At 46.2% G+C, this 17851-nt stretch overlaps 1 protein-coding gene across 4 annotated transcripts in view; it reads left to right on the top strand.

Moving 5' to 3' along the window:
• Window positions 1-8872: 8872 nt before the first annotated feature.
• The window catches only part of DACH1 (dachshund family transcription factor 1), a 352238-nt gene continuing 343259 nt past the window's right edge, over window positions 8873-17851 (top strand). For all 4 annotated transcript variants that reach the window (XM_084201185.1, XM_084201184.1, XM_084201182.1 and 1 more), the window contains exon 1: window positions 8873-9637. In XM_084201185.1, coding sequence (XP_084057311.1) covers window positions 8895-9637 — 743 coding nt within the window. In that variant the 5' untranslated portion in view covers window positions 8873-8894. The remainder of the gene's footprint in view (window positions 9638-17851) is intronic.

A 17851-nucleotide genomic window follows, 5' to 3' on the forward strand; every position in this document is an offset into this window, starting at 1 on the left:
GGCCTAGGGAATTATTTAGGTGTACATTTTGGGTCTTGCTATTGATGAAGAATGCGCAGCACAAATAAGGGAAAGGTGTGACTGCCAAATAGAGGTAGAGAATGGATAAATATTAATCCTGGACTATCTTTTATTATCCACCAGATGATTTTAGACCTTGAGCCCAAGGTGCTTGAGAACATAGTTGGAGTTTTTCTTCTCTGCTAAACAAGGTCTTAGTATCTTAAGACATTTACACAATGTGAACCAATGGTTTACTGAAAGCTTTTAAAGACAGAGTTAGAAGAAAACAGGTCTAGTTCATCATCACCTACTTGTTCTCCAGTGTGTGTGATATAGTCCAAAGCTGCCTCTTACAGCTTTGAGAACCCTACACAGGAAATTATATTATGCTGGACACCATTTTAAGTGCTTGGATCTGACTGGGAACATTAACCAGTAGCCCAATCCACAACAAACAACAAGTAAATGCAAGAGACATTCACTGCCGTTGTGAAAGTTTATTTTGAGGTCATGTATTTGGTATCTTTTTTCCATAGGGCTGTTTGTTGCCTTCCTTGGAAAGTTCATCTCCACATGTAGGAGATCAGACAATCTCCAAGAAAATCTCAATGCTGCCCAATAACAATCTCTCATGCATATAAACCAATAAACAAATCCCCCAAAACACAACCCCAAAACACCAGGGCCTAATGGAAAGATCTCACAAATCTTCTGTAGTTTTCAAATATTGGGGCAGGGTATCCAAGCTCAGAAATGTGTCTGGTGTCATTCATGTTTCCCATCAAGGCAGCCCTTCCAATTCCCTTCACCGCCAGTGCGAAGATGTGTGGAACACTCGCCCCATCCACACACCTCCTCCGACAGATGGGGAGCAGCAGGGGAAAGACAACTTTTCCATCTCTGCTTTTTCTGAGCTTGGGCAATGAAGAAACAAACACTCACTTAGTCACAGATGGGCTTAGACCTTCTTTTGTCCGTGGCACACTGGGCAGCCCCGCGCACGTTTCCTTGTCCTGGCGGAGGTGTGTGCGCGGAGGGGCGCGGAGGGAGCGCTGCCCCCCGCCCACGGGCACTAGTGGGCGCTGCGCTTTCTGCTCCGGCTCTCCGGGCAGCGATGCTCCGCACCGCGATGGTCCACACCGCGATGTTCCTTCCACACCGCGATGTTCCACACCGCGATGTTCCTTCCACACCGCGATGCTCCACACTGCGATGCTCCAGCCGGGCTGGGGCAGCCGGGGCGGGGCAACTCTTGCTTCCATATAAAGGGCTCCGTCTGTGTGCGGACTGTACGGACAGTTGTCATTTATGCCATTTTACTTTAATGAAGCTGAACTGGGAGAGGTCACTGGTAAGCAAGCACGAGCAATGCAGGCAATTACAGCCTCCTCCTTCTCTCTCTTTTTTCTTTCCTTTTCTTTTTTTTTTTTTTGTATGTGTGTGTTAAGCATTACCCCGCAGAGCAGAGCAGCCTCCCTGCATCCCAGCATCCCAGCATCCCAGCTCAGGGCTCAGAAATAAGGTGTCTCTTGCTTTACTGCTTCACTTCTCTGCTTTTACTACACAAAACACCCGTGACGTCCCAAAGAAGGACAGCTGAAAGCTGTCGCAGAGCTGTGCACGCTACGTTAAATATGGGCTTATTTTTGTGCGGCTGGCAACATAACTTTTTTGGGTTTTTTGTCCAGGCTGGCATGGGGGAGAATTTAAAAAAAAAAAAAAAGTCCTCCACTGACACATTTATCTCTTGTTACTTCACAAAGAAGTGATCTCTTTGGCACTATTGCAAGAGACATAAAAAAAAAAAAAACACCACCCAAAAAAACCCCCACCCGAACCTGGGCACATTACAGGAGTCTACTTAGCAACTTTCAGACTTTGTTCCTCTGTTTTGCTACATAAATACAGTAGACAGAAATGGGAGATAACGCTCCCAATGCCAATGAAGAGATCAGTTGCTTGCCTACTCTCGTTTACGACAGTGGAAGAAGCACTGGTTTTCCCGAAGCAGATTTTTTTCCCGGTAGCCTGATGCATGGAAAGCCAGTGCATTGTCCTCTGACAGCTGATGCTTATCGGGCCGGTGGGGGTATTGTGTTTCAGCTCGTGGCACTGAAAAACCTTGTAACTTTCTTTTGAAGTTAAATGGCTTCGTTTTGTTTCCGTGTGTGAATAACTCTCCGAAGAACTACAGTGACCCAAAAGTCGAACTACAGTGACCCAAAAGTCAACCCGTTTACAACGCCCGTCCAAGCGACCTGTTCCTGTCTCTCGGGCGGAGCTTTGCCCAAGAAGGTCCCCTCGGAGGAGCAAGCGGGCGGGCAGGAGGAAAGGGGGAGGGAGGGGGAGGCTCCTCAATCAGCCCAAGTTGCATCGTAATTAAATTGTATTTTACCCTACCGAGGCATGCAAAATATCGAGCAAAATACAAGTTTAAGTAATTTGTTTGTACTCTTACCTGTAGGAGTTGGAAATTAACAGCCCCGCTAGTTTACTGCTAAGCCTGGAGAGCGAGAGATTGCTTTGCAAACATTACAGTTATTATGTCTGCAGTTGGTACTCTTTGTATAAATTATTGATCAGCCATCTTATTTTTCTTTCTGCTTAATGGATATTATAGCATAGCCGTTTACACGCTATAGTTAAGGTTGTGTCAGCACTTCCATTCATAACGTCCCCCTTTACCCAGAGTTTATAACTCTCTATAAAATTCCGCTCTACGCTGAAACTTTTCAAGCAAGGGCTCGGACTTTTAAAAATCCTTCCTCATCCCCACCCCAAAAAAACAATTAATAACGCTTGTCTGCTTTTTTGAAATATGGGAATAATAAAGGTAACACCCTCCCCCCCCCCCCCCCAAAAAAAAAAATGTTTTCCATTCACTTAAGTGACATGAGGAAGAAGAGGCTGCGTCTCGGTTCTGTCGGTTCCTATATTAAAAGAAGGCAGCAATGTGCATTTTTTGTCGCTGTTATTAATATTGTTACGGGAAGCAATTAGCGCCGGAGCGGCAGCCAAGCCGCCACCCTCCGCCCGGCCGGGCGCGGGGGCCCGACCGCCGCCCGCCTCCCCTCCCATCGCCCCGCGGGCGGCGGCACCGGGGCTCGGCGGGACCGAGGGGTGGACGGAGGGAGGAGGATTCAGCCGCTCCCCCAGCTCCCGGGCACGGAGCAGGAGGAGCGGTCCCCGGGCACCGGCAGAGACCGCACTGGAGAGCCTGGAGCGTTGAACCCGGGGCCGGCTCCCCGGTGCTCCGATTAGCCTGGGTTGGGAGCGAGGGACAGAGCGGCTGGGCGAACTAATTCTGTAAAGGGAGGAAGGCACGGCAAAAGGCAGCTCAGATTAGATCACCGCTTTCACATAATTTAATGGCAAGGGCTTTGTACTTCATAATTATTGCTCCAAGCGACTCTTCCTACCTGTTGGTAGGTGAATTAGCACGTTGGACTGAGGATCTCTAATGAGAGCCCAAGTCTAACTCAAACATCACAGAGGGCCCCCCGTCTATCCCAGCCCTCTTTTAAATCACGCAGGGAAGTTGGTTATCATTTCCTCCCCGCGCTGCAGCTCTCCTGCTCGGCTGTCAGTTGTCAGGTGAATGTCAGCAGGCAGTGCCCAGCCACTGCTCCATCCATCCATCCATCCATCCATCCATCCATCCATCCTTCCATCCCGAACCAGCCCGGGAGGGGACCACGACCCGATCCATTTCACCATGTGGCTCTGGTAGCAGCAACGTGACCGAGAGGCTCAGATCGACAGAAGGGCTGTTTTAGTTACTGACTTCGAAACGCCTTTTCTGGAGTCAGAATAGCGATTTAAGGGGGGAAAAAAAATCGTAAATAAGCAAGTAGCTTAATTGGCGTTTGGTTTTTGCAATTTCCATATATGCGCTTGTGCGTGGGCGTGTGTGCGGGGCGTGCGTGTGTTCGTGTATCGGATGCCGGCGAGGAGGGAGGGAAGGGATGAGCGGGCTCCCGAGCCGTCGGTTATCGCATCCCTCAGTACAGCACGTCCTTGGTCGCATCACCAGTTAGCATCCCCGGGGAAAACACCCATCGTTCGTGGGGATGAAGGGGAAGAATTGAGGGATATTCCCTGGGGCTAAATCCTGCCCCTCTACCCAGGCGGTGAATACCCTCGGAGCCAGCGAGCTGACTCGCGGGAGTAAAGCCGGCAAAAGCCGCTCTAGCGCTGAAGTGCCGGGGTTGGGGCTAGGCAGGGCGTGTGCGAGCTGCCAAGCCCGCAGCAATTCCCCATCCAGCTCTATGCATGGGATGGCCAGGCTCTGCTGTCAGCTCTCCGGCTGAGAGGTTCACACTAAACACCAGCGCAAACAGGAGCAAGTGCTCCTAGAATCTCGTTTTTAAGGACTTTAAAAGTTATTTTTAATGGCTTCAGAAGTTTCTTCGCTTTCATTCTCCCACCACATTTTTTTTTCTTTGTTAGGCAGGCACCATATGTAAATGCAATTTGTAGTAAACAGAATGTGAAAGCAATCTTGCCATGTATTTTGGATTTTTTATGATATATGGTGGACTGCTCAGAAACGCATGCTATTGTTAAAGCTGTTTGTGCCCAGTGTACTAATGTACTGTTTGATTGAGTGAATTAGCAGTCATAACAATCTGGCAGTCTGGCCATAGAAGTGTGCTCAAATTGATTTGTGTTATGGCTGGACTGGAAAATCTAGTGTTAGTTGTTTTTTTGCCCTGGGGCATTGTTTGTACCAAACTCCACTTTTCATTTAATTTTCCAATAGATTTTTGAAAGACCAAAAGGTTTGTGATCAACGTTTGCTGCACTTTATTATTATTCAGCTATTAAAAATATCCTACGAGTAATTTCAGGTTCCCCAAAACCTTGCTTTCAATTAGAGTAAACATAATTAGCGTGACGTCGTGCTTGGAATGGCAAATCTCCCTTTGTATCTATTAAGCATGTTATCTACTTGTCCTGTCACTGAAAGGAATCCAGTTTGTATTTGTATTGGACAAGGTTTTGTGCTACTTTGACTATAACACAATTAGAAAAACAGCGCTGCAGTATCCAGTTTCTTACTACTGATAGAACACTTCACATCAATCTCAATTGTATTTATGGTGTTTGTCAATGTTTAGTAAATGTCTGGGTGGAAGAGAAGCAAAAAAGGATCCCTTTTCACACACTTACATTTCTATGAGTCTATTTTCCTGGGTGATGCAGGGGGGGATTCTGTATGAGGTCCCTCCCTCTTTCTCAGTCTTCCCTCTAAATAGCAGATAGCTCTTCAAAGGGGGATTGCTGCTCGAGACCTGAGATTAAAGCAAAGCAGAACTTACCTTCTCTTTGCCAGTACTTGCTCATTTCTTAGAATCTTTGCTCGGCAGTTGTTTGCAAGAATTATAATGCAGCATGATTAAACCTAAAACATTACTCTATTGATCACAGAAAGCTTTGTGAAATCATCTAGTTTCTCCTCTTCAGAAGCAATGAACAAAATAGGTCACTATACAAGGGTAAGACACGACACAAGACAGAAAGGCTTCTCAGGAAAATAAACTCCAAAGAAATGCAGGGGGAAAAAAAATTGTCGATGAACTTAACATGATAATGCACTATTCATCCTTACCAGGTGCCCATCTTCTGTTGCATCCCCTCTCCCAGTCCATTCCTTCACACACGTTCAGAAGACAAACACTTTTCTGGGCTGTTTTACTGAATGAATTTAAATATTTAATTATCAATAATAACTGAAGATGGGGGAGGGAGCTGGTGCACTATCCTTGCTCCTGTCAGTCAAGTGTTCAAATTCCTTAAAATGCAACAGCTACAATGCATTTTGTAATTGCATTTTACCCTTTACAGCTGCCCTCAAAATTGTAATTTAATAAAATAGTGAACTCCATATCAGTCTCTTTTTAAAAGCAATAAATTACAATCACTGTCAATACATCTTACTGTTTTAACATACATTTTAATATACCAAAATGGTAAAAAGGGAAAAGAAGAGAGAGAGAGAATACCTGCCCTGAACAGCTACATGAGCAGAACAGAAACCCTGCTTCAAACAATATTCCAGGAAAGAAATTAAAGACTTCTTAATTAGTGCAGCAATTAAGCTTTCTTGGTCGCATTTTAATCAGCCCAGGCCCTATCAAAGGACAAACAGAACGATTTGCAGGTCTTTGAATTTTAAACAGTCTTATTGATTTCAGCACCATAAGTCTTCACTTGACACAGGGAGAATTTTCAAATATCAGTTACAGTAATTTGAGTTTTGCTGATATCAACTTAGAGAGAGAAAAAGAAAACACCCAACAATATCATTACACGAAAGCGTCAGCAACTAAGAGAAATGCAATCTAGAGAAGTTTACAAAGAATGACCTCAGATTTATTGGTTTATGTGAGTGTGTCAGTATAGGTGCTAGTTAAATTAAATTGAGACACTCCTCATAATAATTAGAAACACTTACTGTGTCAGAAGCTTTGAGGAATCTCAAACCTTTTCAAAAATCTTTCTAGGTTTCTAATCCAAGTGTTGAATTGATATCATCAAGGTTAACCCAAACCCCTGGTAGTAAACCTTTTCAAACCACATTTTCCTTTGGACCATGAGAATTATGTATCTGTGGGAACACAAAGCAAATAAAAAAAACAGAGGAGCTGGTGTAGGAATCATGTTGTAGGGAAAGTAGGGAACAAATGAAGTGGTAGCTTTGCTAATTTAGAGTTCGCCCAGATCTCCAAGTGGCAATATCACACGTGCCTGGCTCTGTCCTGATCTTATGGAGCTGTTCTGTCTTCACAATGTGTGAGAGAAGGTGACATGCAAAAAGAACAGGTGAGAGAAAGAAAATACGGACAGAGTTGGCTTTCTACAAGTTAAAAAAAGGAAGAGGCAGCATATTTAGAATTTAAAATTACAAGTTTTATGCAACCCTAGATCCCACCACTGGGATCCCATCACTGCAACTCAAGTTGTATAAGCTCCTCCAGATAAACATTCTCAAAAAACCCCACCAAAAATGGCTCAAATAAGTGTTCTGCACAATTATGGGTACACAAAACTTTAAAGTAAAACATTACTCTGTGTTTTCATGGTTTTATTTGCAATTTTAAAGATTTTAGTGCAGGACAGCCTAAATTTCACTGGCAAAAGTTGTCTTAAGTGGCACTAGAACAAATTCCCGAAAATTAAACTTAAATAAGCAAGCAGGTCATATGAGAATAGTTTATGTCTGATACTGTGGAAATTCCCCTGCACCAAATTAATACAGTTGAGATTATCCACTCTACAGATGTGTCATCCCGTGAGTCATGTCTCATGTAATAGTATCATAGGAAAAAAAAAAAAGGCTATGGGCACATACATGCATGGCAATTAAGTACACACAGGGTGGATTTTTGAAACAGGAAGAACTACGCACGCACCGACCCCTGATTTTGCAGACCCCCCCATCTGTACCAGTGGCCATTTCTTTACCCCTTTCAGCGTGCGAAGTGCCCTGAAGACACGCAGAACGCCGCCCCGGGCTTTCCCGACGGCGCCCGGCTCTCCAGCGGCCAGACGCGCTCCAGCCGCATCCCGGCTCGGGGCCGGCAGGTACCGCGCCCGCCGCCGCCGCACCGCGCATGCGCGGCCGAGCGCGCCGGCTGACTTTGCGCGCTCTCGGGCGCGGAGGGGCCGGGCCGGGGCTGCGCGGGTGCTGCGCGCCGCCCGCACCTGTTGCGCGGCGGGACCCGCTCGGGCCGGCCGCCTGCCCCTCTCCCAAGTTACTTCTGTGCCGCCGCAGCCCGCTCGGCGCGGCGTCTCGGCGGCCTGAGCCGTGGTGCCGCGTAGTCCCCTGCGATCCGCGGCCGCAGCAGGAAAGTCCTCCGCGGATGCCGCCGCGTGGGGCTGCCCGTGCGCGCCCCGCGCAGCCGCCGCCGCCTGCCGCGCAACAAAGGGCACCCTCGGCAGCAACTCCCACCCCGCCGGGAGGAGCGTCTGCGGTCCCGGGAAAGCCGCAGCAGCAGCAAGAGCAACAGCCCGGTCCGGAGGTTTCTGCTTTTGTCTGCCCCGGCAAGGTGTGCGGTGCCCAGCGCCCCGCCCCGCGCCCCGGCTCCCCCGCTCCCGCCCGGCGCTGGGGGAACGCTGGAGACGCTCGTGTTTCTCCACAAACTGTGTTGACAAGCGACTGTTGAAAAGGGCTGGGAAAATTACATCTCATCTCTGGTGGGGTGAAATATGAAACATGTAATCTAACGGTTCCTGAAGGAGGGGGGAGAGGGACTTCTCTCCCTCTCTCTCTGTTTTCCTGCTCCGGGTTCCTGGTTGGATAATTTGGGTTAATACTAGTGAGTGAGCCTTTTGCTGCTTCAAAGGGTATTTCAAGTTGCCGGAGCTCCTCCCCTCCGCACCGTGTGACAACAACAACTCGTCCAGCGAGCGAGCGGCGGCGGCGGCGGCAGCAGCCAGCACTTCCCCGCTCATTTTCTCTCTGTCATTCCCCTCTCAATCTTTGATCAATGTACTTGCCAGAGAGAACCGAAGTCCTTCAAACCTCCTCCTTTTCACCTTCGTCTTTAACGTGGTGCTAGAGCAAGGACCACAAAAAGAAACTGCCCTCCCCCTCCCCTCGGCCCCAGCCCCGCCGCCCGGAGCGGACTTCTCCTCCTCCTCCTCCTCCTCCGTCCCCACTTGCGGGACACTTTGTGCGTTCTCTCTCTCACTCTGCCCCCTGCTCTCTCCCTCGCCGCAGCACCTGATCTGGGGTTATCCCCCCCTTCTTCTCCCCCCTCCTCCCTTCTCTCCTTTCCTCTTTTTTTTTTTTTTAATAATTTTTTTTTTAATTTTTCCCCTTTCCCCTGCGTGTGTGTGTGGGAACTTTCCCCCCTCCCCCTGCCCCCTCCGCCGTATATGTGACCATGGCCGTACCGGCTGCTTTGATCCCTCCGACCCAGCTGGTCCCCCCTCAGCCTCCGGTCTCAACTTCTGCCGCCTGCACCACCACCACCACCACCTCGTCGTCGGCCACCTCGTCGTCGGCCACCTCCTCTCCGTCTCCGTCCATCGCTCCCCCGCCGGCCGCATCGGGGACAAACCTATTCCGGCCGGAGCCCATCGCAGCGGCGGCGGCGGCAGCGGCGGCCACAGTCACCTCCACCACCAGCGGCGGCGGCGGTAACGGCAGCGGCGGCGGCAGCGGCGGCGGCAGCCCCAGCCTGGGCACCGGCGGCGGCGGCGGCGGCAGCAGCAGCGGCGGCGGCAGCGGCGGCACCTCCACTCCCAATGCCAGCGCGGCCAGCGCGGCCGGCAGCCTGCCCGGCAAGCCCGTGTACTCGACCCCGTCCCCGGTGGAGAACACCCCCCAGAATAACGAGTGCAAGATGGTGGATCTGAGGGGGGCCAAAGTGGCCTCCTTCACCGTGGAAGGCTGCGAACTCATCTGCCTGCCCCAGGCTTTCGACCTCTTCCTGAAGCACTTGGTGGGGGGCTTGCACACGGTCTACACCAAGCTGAAGCGGCTCGAGATCACGCCCGTGGTCTGCAACGTGGAGCAGGTCCGCATCCTGAGGGGCCTGGGGGCCATCCAGCCCGGGGTCAACCGCTGCAAACTCATCTCCAGGAAGGATTTCGAGACCCTCTACAATGACTGCACCAACGCCAGGTAAGCGCCGCAAGGCACACGCGCGCCCCGCCGGCCCCCCCGCCGCCGCCGCCCCCGTCCCACCCCCGCGCGGTGCGGTCCGGGCGAGCGCTGCGCCGCTTCCCGCTGCCCCCTCCCGCACTGCCCCGGCACCCAGCCGGCCTTCTCCGCAGCCAGCGGCGCTGCTTCTTGGTGGGACGGAGGGACAGAGGGGGGGAAGGGGAAGCCGTGTTCGTGTACCCCCGCTGCGCCTTGCAAGTGTCGCCCTGTCATTGTCCCCTTCCCTGCCCCCCGGGCCGAGGCGTGCCGGGGGTAGGGGTGGCCACGGGCAGCGCAGCGCGGGAGCGGAGGGCCGGCGGGGGTGGGAGGGGGCCAGAAAGTGCTTTCTGACCGAACCTCCGGCAGAAGTTTATCCTTGGATGTATCTTTAAAGCGGGCAACCCTGGGAAAAAGCCGCCCGAAGGGTGCACGGGAGTGGGCGGGGAGCGGTCCTGATGGGGGGACGGCGACATAGACATCGGGGTGTCGCGTTAACTGGGATGGGGCGCGGAGCTGCCCGGGCGCCGGGCCCGTTCCGGGGCGATGGAGGCCGCTTGGCCATCAGCTGCTGTCACACATCCGAGGGGGCACGTGCACTTTTTGTGTAGGGCTGCAAGGCAGTTGCCACATGGCGAACGGGGGAGGTGAAGGCAGGGCGGGAAGACGGCGAGGAGGAGGAGGAGGAGGTGGAGGCAGCTTTTCTTTGGGGTAGTGGGGAGAGGTGCCAGGCAGCCGGGCTGGGCTGCTTCCTCGGTGGGGGGGTGGGGGGGTGTCGGTCCCCGAGAAGCAGGTGCGAGCAGCTTCAGGCCCCCACCAGGCGAGGAGGAGACGGGGGCCAGCGGGAGCGCGGCAGGGGTTTGGCAAGGCTGGATCCTGCCGCCGCGCGGAGTAACGCGGGCGCGGTGGCGGGGACGGCGCCGAGGGCGGGGAGCAGCGCTGCGGCTGCGGGCGGTGCGGGGCTATCCCCGCGCCCCGCGGGCCGGGGAGAGCGCGGGGGGGAGGCGAGCCCCAAACTTGCCCCAGCCGGGGAGGAGTGTCGGGGGGATGGAAGGAACTGGCAAAAGGGGAAATTCCTGATGCAATAGCAGCCGCCTTTGCAATGGAGGGCGAAAGCGTGGGGCTGTTATCTCTCAATCTGTAGGTTACAGGGCTGAATCTGCTCGATAAGGAGAAGGGATCGCATAACTGCCGTGACCCCGAGATCAGAGCGGTCGGAAGCGCCTCCAGTTCCCGGGGGCTCTCCCCCTGCCTCAGGCGGGGGCGGGGGGCTCGGGCCGTGCCGCGCTGGAGGGGCGGCAGGAACTTCCCACGGAGGAGGTCGTGAACAAAGTCCCGATGCTACTTTCAATATACCCAAACAAACAGACCGGGCTCGTTTCACTTTCCTATTGTCATATTTCAAGGTGCAGCAACAACCAACACGTGGGGAATTAACCCCACGCGATGCCGTGCTCCTGCCCGTCCCGTCCCCGATGGCGGGGCGTGTGACATCCCTTCCTTCTTCCCTTCATCCCCCCCCGACTCAGCAGAGGGTGCCTGGCAGTCATTAGCATAGAGCCAGGCGAAGCAGAGCACTTACTCTGCGGTAGCAGTTGCTGGATGGATTGTTGAAGTTCCTGAATATTCAGGGCAGCAGGACAAAACAGCCTGGAATAACTTCCAAGCGCTGACATAACTGTAGCTGCTCGGGTAACTCTGCCGTTGTTTCATGCGGAATCAACATGAATATTAATAGCTGCTCTTAGACAATTGTTGGGTTGGGGTTTTTGTGTGTGTGTGTGTGTGTGTTTGTCCGTGTGGTGTGTAACTTGCAGCAACTCTGTAAGAGTTCCAAGATTTGGTCCTTAAAATAAACTCATGGAAGTTTTACTTTGCCACAGTCATAACCGTGTGAATTTTAATTTGAACGTGTAGAATTAAGAAATACAGAAACTTTCTTTTTTTTTATCGGGGGTGGTTGGGGGCTTATGGAGACACCAATTCCTGGACTTGGCAGTGTTATGAAAGGGTTTGGCAGGCTGGTTGTAACATGGCTTGATTATGTCAATAGCACAGAATCGGCTGTGTTTCAGCTGTTCCTGAGGTCTGCTGTGTTATCATCCAGTGTAGTAGAAATTACAGTAGTGGGTTCAAAAGTGAGTAGGATTTGACCCTTAAAAAGTGTAATTGTAGTAGGCTTACTTATACATCCATTAAGCAAATAAATTAATGGAAAGGATATACAATAGGTATGCAAAATGTATTATTATAGTATAGACGAATAAAGCAAAGTGGGTCAGTGAGTTTTGGTCAAAAAGGGAAGATAAATCTGTATTTGCTTTCTGGATTTCCCCTCTAATACATTTAATTCTTCTTTCTTTGCATATTATTTTTAATTATTTCTGACATGACAGTAATTATGCAGAGCATTTTGGTCTACTCAGTTTAGTGATTTAAGCGACCTTTCCTGACTCCCAGTTACTGCATCCTTTAGCTGGGTGATGGCTTTTCGTATCCCGGGTGGACACTTTACTGTTGAGATGGAAACTGGAAGAACCAACTCCATCCTAGCGGCTAAATTGTTGTACTCATCAGATTCAAAAATTTTGAACCAGCGTCTTATCACTGTTATATTTGTCTCATAATCAGCTGATGCACTCGAGTACGCTAATCCCTTTTTGGAAAGCTTCATCAAGGTTAATATGTTATTTAATCAAAAAAGGCATACAAATAAAGCCATTACTTTGTTGTTCTTTAAATGGATTGAATCGTTAGTTGCCAGTTGCTGTGGAAATAATTTGTAATAACTTATTTCGAGACGGAAAAGTTTTAGATGTGTTTCACCAAAATGATACATTTTAACTGTGATATTGCTATTTAAAAAATCAATAAAACAAAAATCAATAAAACACCAAGGGATTTTCTATTGAATGCTTAATGTGGAGGTCTGTAAAGTGAATTGGTTTCTGTGTTTATTTGTGATACTACTAATAATAACATGATACTAAAGGACCTTTTTCTAAATTAGGCTTGTGTATCAGTTCACTGGAAAAATAAGCTTCCGTTATGGAAGATGACTTTTCTTTTCTGGTCATACTGACCTTTGCTTTTATTTTCCTCATAAAAGCATTGGCTGCCAAACAGAAATCCAGGAAATAGCAAACTGTGCATTTAGCTTACATTCCGATTAAATGGTTTGACATTAATGGGATGCTAGAAAGCCATATGCCAAACAAATAGGGGAAGGATAAAGGCAAAACATGGAAAATATTTAGAGCTACTAGATGCCAATTGAGTCAGGTTTCTTGAATGTGTGGGTGAAAGAGAGTAGCGAACTGTGCACTGGATGTCACCTGCCTAGGATTAATGACCTGGAAGCTATTGATCTCAGATTGTTTCTGGTCTCTTGTGTTTTGAGCACTTGTGGAATTTTGCCATGCTGGGTCCCTTTCTAGAGTTTTCCCATAGACTTAGGCTGGCTTTGGATTGTGCCCACCCGAGTAAATGCTAAAAGCGTGCGTTTTCTTCTGACCTCCCTTCTGTGACCAGGACATGTTAATCTTTTCTGACATTTGAAGATGATTTTGAATGAGTTCATTGACATTCATACTTAAAGTGGGGAATTATTTGCAGCCTTTGGAAGCTATTTACAATTTTTGGAAAACAACCTAATTGATTTTTAAATGTAAAGGGGAAAGATGCTGAGCATGAAACAATTCTCTTCAAAGCCCATCTTACACGGCAGTTATTCAGTCCCTCTTTCCTAGCTCCTGCTTCTCTCAAATTATGTGGACCTAGCATGTCCTTGTTTACTGAATACTGTGCACTTGCATAGCTTTTTTTTTTCCCTGTTTGTATTAATTAAAGGAGTATCTCACCCAGATAGGTTAGTACAGATCATAGATACTTTAAATGAACAGGTCAGCAAGTGCAGCTGGAAGGAATGTCAAATATATAGCACCTGTGGTTTATATTGATGACCTTTCTTCTTGCCACAGATTATTAAAATATAATCAGCAGAAATGTGGAAGGCTTTACAAGCAAAGATGACTTCTGGAAGGCCAGAAGATAAATTGTAATAACTATGAAGAATGAGTAAAAGGTTTGGAAGTGGTTTCCTTAGACTTAAACAAAATAAAAGACTCCAGTTGCTCATAATAACAGTACTTTAATATCTATCTTACATTTTATATTTAATGGTAAATGTAGTAGTTTAAAAGCTCAGATCCTTGGCCCGTACTTACTGCAACAGCACAGAACTATTTATCCCTTTAATCTGATACTTCAGTCGCTGGCAGTAGCAGGGTATCTGATACTTTGGAAGGGAACACTTTGCTGGGAACGCTGGCTGCCTGTCGAGAAGCGCTGCCGACGCTGCTCCCTTGCAGGGAAGTGAGGGCCTGCTAGTGATGGGCAGGGGGACATTTTTTCCCTGATTGCTTCACAAAATCTTCCTCAAGGATTCACTTTGATTACCTCCTCCTTTATCTTATTGCTATGAATATTGGTAAAGTTTTGTGTTGGTTTTGTTTGTTTTTTTTTTTTTTTTTTTAATAAGAAATATTTTCCTGGCAGATGTAGTTTATGTTAAAAAAAGCATAGTTTTATTGTCAGGTCAGTATCAACTTTACTTACAAGAAAGGGCTATATGGATAGCTTTGTTATTTCCTCAGACCCCTGCCATCTCTGTTCAAATGCTCCCTTCAGTCTCAGGCTTCCAGGCTCTTTCTGGAGCCCCAGGCCCCTGCCTGGGGTTGCTGAGCCCCAGGGCACCTGGAGCAAGTGCCCCACAGTGTGTCCCTATGGGCTGTGTTGGGGGCTGCTGCGCCCACCCAGGGCCTCTTCTCTGCCCCTCCTCAGCATTGTAAACCAAACTGCACTCAAAGCACCCTTATTTACAAATTGTCCTGCTTGCTGTTCTGTAATCCAGAGTAGGTTCCGAATACTTGTTGGAAACACTGATCTTGTTTGACTGCCAATTAGTATTTCTTCTGTTTTCCTCTGCTCCTGGATCATTCCAGATGTCTGTTTTTGCCCATCTCTGTAACTGGTCATCTAAAGTGAATTGCATACAAAGCAGAGAATTTTCATACACTGCATTGAATTTTAATATTTTCCTTTTGAATTACCTAATTGATACATTAAATTGTTACTACAATCCCTGCTGGTCTGGTACAAGTAAATCTCTTTTTCACCATTGCCAGTGTTGCCTAGTCATGGAGGAGCTTTACAAGATTAGCTGTAAAAATTCATTAATGGCTGTAGGATAGCAGAGAGTAGTTAGAAACTACAGAGTTTTATCTAAATTGTATGAGCCAGTGAAACTAGAGTCCAAAACAACCATGATGCCTGTCTGGTTTTAAGCAACAGGACTGGATTTAGATCCTCTTTGTTCTTTTATAAGTTAAATATGTTTTGTTTTAAAAATAACGTTTGGGGCATCTGCTTTGCATTATGAGTTAATTCCATTCATTGTTTTAAAATAGTGATTAACCTTTTGCAAATTATATACTGCACATGAACAGTAATTTTTTCAATAATCTTTAAATGTGCATGCTGTAACAGCGCCATAATGTGGACTGACATAATAGGAATTGACAGTAAATTTTTAGTTGCCTAAATACGTATTTAAACGATACAGCTGAAGAGTCATCTGCAAAAAGCTATTATGATCCAGAGAGTTAATTCATATATAGATAATTTCTCCAGTGTGAATTAAGGAAGAATTTTTCTTTTTCCATTATCATTTAAATTATTTTCAAAAATCCTGAAATATAAACCAAAAATCTTTATATTTAGAATCAGAATGTGTCTGTGAATTGAAATAATAAAATCCAGTTTGCTTTGAGGAATAACTTTATCCTTAACCCACTATGTCTACTTATTTATCTGATACTGTGCTCAGCCTGGGGCATCTCCTAACAAGTGCTGATGTTTCATTTCACAGGCATTGCAGAATATTCAACTGTAATCTACAAAATGTGGAATCTTAGCATTGAGTGTTAATAACTGTGAACTGTTTTAAACTTTTTTGGGTTTTGGCTTTTTTTTTTTAATGGAAGAAAAGGAAAAAAGGTAATAGTATATTTTCCATAGCATTAAGTAGAAAAATACTGTCACTCAATTTTGTCAGAGGAGGGATCAGTTTTTCATCATCCACTTACAACCCAGTTCGGAATTTTGCACTCTAAGTCACTCGTAGTGATTAGCTGGGATAACTCTGAAAATACTGAAAACTTGCTTTTTCCTCTGTGAATTTCCATTGGTCTCTTTTAGACATGGGACATTTAAGCAACAGACCCTGAGCAATAGTTCCGGATACATCCACCAAAACTGATGAAACTGCTTGCGTGAGGAAACTGCTTGCGACTGAGGAAATGGATCACAAAATGTATTTTAGTTCACCTTGCTTTAAACAATGTTTTGTGATGATTGCTTTTAAGGTGAACGTCCTCCTTTGGCAGGTGGATAAATATACACAATGCAGTTTGCAGAATTGAATGGAAAGATCTAAATCGTGGCTATCAAAACGCATTACTAGTTATAGGCAGAAACTTTCTGAAATGATACAAGCTTTGTTTTGGTTAGTGTTCATGAAATTATGTTTCTGATACAATAAAATATTCCAAAGTTTTTATAGTGCACTCCTGGAATACTTGTGTGGGTAGCACTTAACATAGCTTTCTGTTCATTTATCTGTTTAAAGGTACCCTGTTTACTCCAAAACTAATTTATTTTAGATACTTTCTTTGCATCCCACATAATTTGCATCTTCATCATGAAGAAGAAAGCTATTTCAGTATGAAAAAGAAATGCATTTTTTGTTACAGATTTTGGACGGTGGGATTTTATGGCCTTTGAAAGGCAGAAATTAGCTATAGTCCAGGAACAATGGAGCAGGTGCAATTAAAATTTGCTGGTGCATCTTGCCACACCAAATGGATTTGTTTTTTCCATTAAAATCAGTAGATGTTTTGGTCATGAAATTTTATTAATCCTTATAATTTATAGAATTAATCTCTGAATTGGCCAAATGGCTAAATTATGCCTAAATCCCTCTTGATCTGAAAGAAGCTTGGGTTCAAGCAAAGCTTTCAGACTAATTCTCTTATTCACATTTTAATTTTATGTGGTACTAAATATACTGAAAAAAGTGCACCTTAGCTGTTAAGACGTATTTTTTTTACATTCATTTTGTTCCTTAGATTGTATGACTGAATGAGAGGGCACAGTAGGTGTGCATAAAGATTACCTGACTGACAAAATAACAAGAGTTCCATACTGGAGTTGGATGGGGAGAAGGAGAAGAATGGGAGTACGTGGGACTGCTGCACATGCTTTAGCATAATTGACAGCTGAAATATACTTGTAATGTTACGATGCCACGATTGAAGTTCATAACTCTGAATGTTCGTGTTAGAGCACTTGTTAACCACGCTGTACTGAGAACAGGTAATAGGTATTTTACATTTGGAGTACAAGTTGTTGTTTGGGACATCTCTCAGCATATGCTTGTATTCACAAACTGTTGTACGATAGAAGCTATTCCTGAATTTTATATCTGGGAAATGTGTCGCTTTTTCATTTTACATAGAATGATTGTAAGGAATCAAAAAGAAAGCAGTTATATAAAGCAAAATATAAAGGAAACAGGTAATATGTCGTATAACTATTTGATAACATCTTTTGTAACCTTGATTTCATGTTGTTCTTATACTTACTAATGACTTTTTTTTTTTAAGAGCTGGACCATGATTTTATATATGGGACACAAAAAAAACCCCTTTCTGGTATTAGATATTGTATTTTTAAGAGAAGTACAAACAACGTGTTGCAGTTTTGAACAGTTTGTACAGTTTTGTGATAAATCTAGTCGGGACTTATTGATAGTTTGAAAATTCCTTAAAAAAACTCCATTACTAAAACTATTATTTTTGAGTTTTTCTTTTTCCAAATGTGGTAAAAATAGAAACTTAATACTTTAATTTGTTGTATATAATGTTTTAATGGATGACAATGTTATCTGTCTTTATGAAGCATGTAATTTGTTTCCAGTCTCTTGGCCTGCTGTAAAAACCTTTCTTTGTTGGACAAGGTCACCTGTAGGACTTAGTTACTTACATTAAAATAACCCTGCTATGGTTTTAAACCATATGTGTAACTTTAAGAATGCAGATACTACTGTTGCTTTCAATAGCCTACATGTATCTTTTAAAC

The sequence above is a fragment of the Fringilla coelebs genome, assembly GCF_963513975.1.
Source record: "Fringilla coelebs genome assembly, chromosome: 2".
NCBI classification, from domain to species: Eukaryota; Metazoa; Chordata; class Aves; order Passeriformes; family Fringillidae; genus Fringilla; species Fringilla coelebs.